The sequence below is a fragment of the Pipistrellus hanaki genome (assembly GCF_964339955.1).
Source record: "Pipistrellus hanaki genome assembly, chromosome: 7".
NCBI lineage: Eukaryota > Metazoa > Chordata > Mammalia > Chiroptera > Vespertilionidae > Pipistrellus > Pipistrellus hanaki.
Window position 1 is genome coordinate 20,265,650 of NC_140509.1, and position 6,719 is coordinate 20,272,368.

The 6,719-nt window shown below is 53.2% G+C and overlaps 1 protein-coding gene across 3 annotated transcripts; it reads right to left on the bottom strand.

Annotated features, from left to right (window-relative positions):
• Positions 1-2,864: 2,864 nt before the first annotated feature.
• LOC311625311 (patr class I histocompatibility antigen, A-126 alpha chain-like) lies at positions 2,865-6,456 on the bottom strand. 3 transcript variants are annotated; one of them, XM_084889460.1, is made up of 8 exons: positions 6,185-6,456; positions 5,696-5,965; positions 4,962-5,237; positions 4,108-4,383; positions 3,881-3,988; positions 3,507-3,575; positions 3,329-3,374; positions 2,865-3,188 (listed from the first exon to the last, which is right to left on the bottom strand). In XM_084889460.1, the coding sequence occupies exons 1-8, from the start codon at positions 6,255-6,257 to the stop codon at positions 2,972-2,974; spliced, it is 1,335 nt and encodes a 444-aa protein (XP_084745586.1). In that variant the 5' UTR covers positions 6,258-6,456; the 3' UTR covers positions 2,865-2,971. The 3 variants fall into 3 exon arrangements, with proteins under 3 accessions (XP_084745586.1, XP_084745584.1, XP_084745585.1); XM_084889458.1 differs by lacking the exon at positions 3,507-3,575 and having other exon boundaries at positions 2,910-3,188; positions 6,185-6,340; XM_084889459.1 differs by lacking the exons at positions 3,329-3,374; positions 3,507-3,575 and having other exon boundaries at positions 2,920-3,188; positions 6,185-6,340.
• Between the last annotated feature and the right edge of the window lie 263 nt (positions 6,457-6,719).

The window sequence follows — 6,719 nt, forward strand, 5'->3', positions numbered from 1 at the left end:
AACTGGGTCAAGGATTCACAAGATCTCCCCGGATTACGCCTTACCAGTGCATGTGACTCCACAGTTATCACAAAATAAAAATAAAAAAGATTAATAACATTTAAGAAAATATGAGCCATGAGTGTTATATATTTGTAATAAAGGTAAGTGAAACAGAGAGAGAGAGAGAGAGAGAGAGAGAGAGAGAGAGAGAGAGAGAGAGAGAGAGAGAGAGAGAGAGAGAAAACACCATAGGCTGAATATGGAATTAATAAACTAGGAGAATGTTCCCAAGAAATTTTGCAGAATGCAGCAGAGAGAGAAAAAGATGGGGAAAACCTGGTAGAGAGTAGGATAGAGGAGGGAGATCCAACGCGTCTCATTAAAGTTGCTGATGAAGAGAAAGTGAAACTTATTGTCTGGGGTGGGTTAGTGAAATGTCTCATTATAGAGTATAGGAGTTTCATACTGTTGTTTTTTTAATCAAGAAAACATTTTTTTGTATGAAGTACTCGATTTTCAAATTTTTTAAATTCCTATGGAAACTTAGCTGGAATTAGGTATCCAGGTGGAACACCTTTATAAAGTTGCCAGGCCAATTTTAAGAAAACGGGACCAAGGAGTCTCTCTTTTACATGCACAAAGCATGGCGAGGCCCACTTCCACAGAATTGCCAGGGTCATGCCACTCCAGGGTGCTGAAGGACTGCAGCCAATCGCCTCTGAATTTTCAAGGCAAGTTGACTTGGCCTCCAACTACAAATGGGTTTTTGGTGACCTTGACTCCTCTCTCACATGCCCCAGAGTAACCATTAGGCATGCTATAAACTCCATCTTCAGAAGAAACCAGAATCCCAGCAAGCCCTCTCTTTCCACCTCAGCCCCTGGAAGCCTCTCCAGCCTGGAGCCCCTCCCAGCTTCCTCCTGCCTCCCCACTGCCCCTCACCTCCCACTGTTCTCAGTTCAGCAGCCACAGCAATCCTTTAAAGGGGTATCAGGCCAGGCCTCTCCTGCTCTAAACTCTCCTGTGGCTCCTCCTCACTCAGAGCACCGTCCCTGCCCTTCTTCCATCCTCCAGGCCTAGGAGGTCTGGCCTTGTCCTCATCTCATCTCCATTACTCTGCTCCATTCCCACACTGGCCTCCTCTCTCTTAATCAGGACACACTCCTGCCCCATGAAGTTCCCACTGGAGGTTCCACTGCGGGAAAGGACTTCCTTCCAACATCCTCAGGGATAATTCCTCATGTCCTTCAATGCTTTCCTCAAGCTCTTTTTCCAGTGAGGCCCCCACTAACTGGCCACCCACATCAAACAGATATGCCCAAGTGGTTTAGCTCAGTGATAGAGCATCAGTCTGGGGACTGAAGAGTCCTGGGTTGGATTCTGGTCAAAGGCACATGCCTAGTTTGCTGGTTCAATCCCCAGCAGGGGACATGCAAGAGGCAGCCGATCAATGATTCTCTCCAATTTCTATGTCTCTCTTCCTCTCCCTTTGTCTCAGAAATCTAAATACCCAGAAGTTAAGTGTCCCCCATATCCACACTTAGGATTCCCTTTCCCATGGCGTTTTTCCCCAGAACAGTTACCCTTGTCACACAGACGCTTTCCTAGTTTACTGTGCTTTTTCATTCTATTTCTTCCCACACAAGGTATGTCCCACAGGAAAGCAGCATTTCTGATTTTCCTTCAATGTTCCCCACATGCAGAAACACAGTCCCACATCTGGCACACACTCATATTGGTTCATGAATGATCAGTGTAGAACACCTCCCTGTGCTAGAGGCATGTCTTCATTAATGTGGCCTCAGATCACAGCTGTCCTGTGGCAGCTACAGCACAGTGAGCTCTCACATGGACATCCATGCACCTGCTCTTCCCACAGAGCAGTCATCCCTGAATCTACAGACTCTACTGCAAAAACCCCAGGGTTCCCACTGCAGCCAGAGCCAGCACTAGAGGGAAGGGCAGGGAAAGACTGGGAAGGGGGTGGAGGGGAGGCAGCGGCGGTCAAGCAGAGCAGAATTCCAAGAGGAACTTATCTAAGATGACCAATTATAGGACCCCTCTTCTCTGCTTATTCTAGAACCTGGTTGCTTGGAGAGTTTAGAAAAAGATGGAAAAAACAATCAATTAATGGAAGGAGCCAAGAGCAGGCTGAGACTTAAAATTCATGTCTCTAGACCCCGGACTCTTTAATTGATTTTTCACAGAGAGGAAAGGAGAGGGATAGAGAGTTAGAAACATCAATGAGAGAGAAACATCGACCAGCTGCCTCCTGCACACACCCTACCAGGGATGTGCCCACAACCAATGTACATGACCTTGATCGGAATCGAATCTGGGGCCCCTCAGTCCACAGACCGATGCTCTTATCCACTGAGCCAAACCGGTTTCGGCTAGACCACGGACTCTTGTGTGCAGGGACTCCTGGGCCTTTTGGGCACAATGATAAATAACTCACCCCTGGCTGATGCTGAATATGGGACACTCAAAAGACCGAATCTCATAACAAGAACACAAACAGGCATAGTCCTCTACACAAACAAACAAACACCAATACACTCCCAGAGATGAAGGCTCAGGGCAGGACCCAGGCCTGAGCCTAGGCTGACCTGCACAGGAAGGCCTTGCTGCCCACGGTTTTGGAGATGTTCCCCATGAGGACAGTTCACAAAGCCTGGGGATGTTGAGTCCCTGCGATGGACAGTCCTGGTGTGACAAGGTTCTACTGAAGGGAGAAGGACAAAGGAGCAGAGGGGTGACCCAGCTGAAGAGAGACCAGGAACCAACTGGGCACAGCCCTGACCAAACTCGGTCCTCACAACCTCTCCTGTCCCCCTGCAACGGCCTCAGCACAGCACACACACAGGACCTGACAAGTTCTCGGTGCTTCCCTTTATTTCTCTCAAAATTAGGATCATCTTTAATTTTTTTTAAATAAGTTTTTATTGATTTTCTGAGAGAGGAAAAAAGAGGGAGACAGATTGAAACATCAAAGATGAGAATCATCCATTTGTACCACTTGCAGGACCCGGTTGGGAACTGTGCTGAAATCTGGGCTTGGGGCCAGCCTCCCACCTCCCCATATTCTGCTGATAGGAACACACACATTCAGATGCCTTTGGCAGGAAGAAATCAGAGGTTCTCGATTCACAAAGTGGGAGGGTGAACAAATCTTCCTTCTCTCAGTTCCCGACAAGTGCCTCACACTGTGGAAGAAAATGAGGAAGAACAAATGCAGTTCAGTGACATTCTCAAATGCTCACTGCAGGCTCACTATGTCTCAAAGAATCACCACCACCCAGTCCTCCCCCTTTTGCCCCAAACCCTGCTGTGGTCAGAGTCTCACCTTTGGAAGCTGTGAGATACATCAGAGCCCTGGGCACTATCGCTGCCTGGGATAGAACATAACAAGACGGGTCAGAGCCCAAAAGAGAGGAGGCTAAGGGAGGAACTATGGGGTGAGGTCCCCCATGGGATCCAATCTGTACTATCACAGGATCTCAGGGGTCACCCTCCATACTCACTGGCAGCCTGAGCATAGCTCTGTCCGTTTCCAGAACTGTGAGTACAGACCCAGGGCAGGATCAGGAAACCTGAGGAAACTACGCGTGAGGGGACTGGACCAACCATCCTCCCGGAGGTCTGTCCTCAGCAGGGACCTTGCACTCTGAGCTGGGAGTGCTGGGAACCAGGCCTCCTCACTAGAATCATCAAGGTGATGAATGTGTCCCTCATGTTCACCCGTGTCTTACTGAAGAGTGAGTGTCGGCAAATAGGGCCCCACACTGGGCAACCACACGTGTGGGGATGGTACTTGGTATTAACGAAGCAGAACACACTTGTACCTGGGCTTGCAACCCCCAGTGAGACAGGACACTCAGCCCCACCCCTTCCCTACCTGAGCGCTTCCTCCTCCTCCACATCACAGCTCCAGTGACCACAGCTCCAAGGATGACCAGGCCCACAATGAGACCCACTAGGGGGATGATGCCCGAAGAAGACGGCTCTGGGAAGGGAAAGGGAGGTGAGGGCCCTGACCCCCAGGCCTCAGCCCTGACCCCACTGAAGTCCTCCTCAGGCCCCTGCTTCCCTGAGACCAGTCTCTGTGCCCATGCCTCTCCTCACCCCATCTCAGGGTCAGGGGCTGGGGCAGCCCCTCGTGCTCCACATGGCACGTGTATCTCTGCTCCTCTCCAGAGGGCACCACCAGGGCCGCCCACTTCTGGAAGGTCCCATCTCCTGAAGGCCTGGTCTCCACAAGCTCCATGTCCTGGGTCTGCTCCTCCCCATCACGCTGCCAGGTCAGGCTGATGTCCGCAGGGTAGAAGCCCCGGGCCCAGCACCTCAGGGTGACCTCTCGGTCAGAGATGGGGTGGTGGGCCACGTGTGTCTTTGGAGGGTCTGAGGAGAAGGGTGAGGAAATTCAGGAACTTGGCATTGTCAGGGGACCCTCCAGCAGCACTCATGTGACCATGAGAGTGGACAGGGCACCTGGGGTGGGCGAGAGAGCACACAAGCAGCCAGCAGCCTGGACATAGCATCTGGGGATGATCTCTAGTCTTTAGAAAGTTCTAGTCAGAGGGACACAGCCCAGGGTGGGAGGCAGGCCTCAGGGGGAGAATTAAATTTCTGGTCCTGTCCTGGGTGGAGGCCAAATGACTTAGAAAAGTCGTGCTCAGATCTCAAATACACTGGGTGAGGGAGGGGACATGGCCTGAGAGAGCAAGTTCCCATGTGTCCCAGAGCCTCTGCAGAGGAACCCTGATCAGTTATTTCAGGCTTGGCCTCCCCTGTAATTGTCCCTGAGAGACTGCACCCAAAGTGTCCCTGAGAGAAGGGTGGGCGTCCCTGGATCTGAAAAGCCAGCGGACTCAGACTCCTGGCCCAAAGGAGGGGTGTTCTGACACTGACCCTGTGTCCTGTCTCCTTGTGGATCCCCAGCCCCAGGGGTGAGCAGGGAGGCCCCTGGCCTCTGGTACCTGTGCGCCGCAGCACCTCCTTCCCTTTCTCCAGGTGTCTGTGCAGCCACTCCAGGCAGTCCTCCTGCAGGAAGTGTCTCCATTCCTCAGCCTCACCGGCCTCCTCCCACTTGCGCCTGGTGATCTGAGCCGCGGTGTCAGCTGTGGTCCAGGAGCGCAGGTCCTCGTTCAGGGCGATATAGTCGGTGCCATCGTAGGCGAACTGGTGATAACCACGGAGGAGGCGCCCATCCGGCCCCATGTCACAGCCGAACATCCACTGGAAGGTGTGAGACCCTGACCAGCCCAGAGGTCAGTGTTGCCTACCAGCTCCGCCCCAATATCAGCCCTGCCCACCAGCTGCCCTGCAAAGTCAGTCCTGCCAGGAGGCCAGTCCCACTAGCAAGGATATAACTAAAACCCAATTGAACCGAAACGAGCTTTGGCCTGTAGACTGAAAGGTCCCAGGTTCGATTGCGGTCAAGGGCATGTACCTTGGTTGCGGGCACATCCCCATTGGGAGGTGTGCAGAAGGCAGGTGATAAATGTTTCTAACTCTCTATCCCTCTCTATCAAATACACACACACACACACACACACACACACACACACACCAAACTGCAATCGGATCTAAGTCCCTGATGGCTTCTTCCAGGTTGGGGATCCTCGGGGATCCCGCAGCTTGGGAATTGAGGGGCGACCCCGATTCGTTGGGGGGTTGGAGTTCTTGGCTGGGTCTCGGGCCCTTGGCTCACCGTCCTGGCTCTGGTTATAGTAGCCGCGCAGGATCTGCAGGTTCCCTCTGAAGGTCTGTGCAGTGGCCTTGGCATTTCCGGTGCTCAGGTCCCAATAGCTGGGCTCCTCCTGCTCCATCCAGGGCGCCCGCGGCTCCGCCCTCCGACTCTCCGAGTCGCTGTCGAACCTCAGGAACTGGACATCGTTCACGTAGCCAACAAGGAGGAAGTGGGGCCTCTGGTGGCCAGGCCGGGCCGCGGCGGTGTAGAAATATCTCAGGGAGTGGGAGCCTGGGGGCCGGAGGGGAGGGGCTGACACAGGGCGACCCTCCTCCAGCAAAGAGTCGGGCTCCCAAGTCGTTGACCCACCAGGGGTGAAGGAGACCCAGAGACAGAAAGAAGGAGGGTAAGGACGAGGGCGGTGGAGACTCTCCATCGGGGCCTGCGCCCTCGCCGGGTTCCCCTCGCTAGTCCCTCTCAGAGGCCGTTCCCTCCCGAACCCACACTCACCAGCCCAGGTCTCCTTCACGGCCAGGCGTCCACAAAGCAGCAGAAGGAACGTTGGGGACCACAAAACCCACATTTCAGTCTTGTGGATCAGAATATAAAGGCAGGCATTTCTGCGAAGTAAGGGTTGGGGGAAGTGAGTCTTTTCTGCTAAGGCAGCGATGCTGATTGGCTGCTCTGCATACTGCACACCAATGGGAGTGAGAACTGGGGGCGCAACGTCAGTATCCAGGAAGGAGGGCTCCACACAGGTTGTGAGAGGGAGAAGAGAGTCCTGTCGCACAGACTCCCTCAGTCCTGCTCAGGGGCTGTTTGAGAACCAGGGAGACTCCCCAGGCTGGGAACAGCCCTTTCCTCCCCTGCTCCGGACACTTCTAGAGGAAAACTCACCCTGGGAACTTGACACAGCCCTTGACCACACTGCATGCTCACAGCCCTTCCTGTTCCCACAGGCTACAGACTCAGCACAACAAGCACATGGGTCTAGTTCTCAGTGATTCCAATTATTCCATCTGTAATTTTAAAATCTTCTCTACTT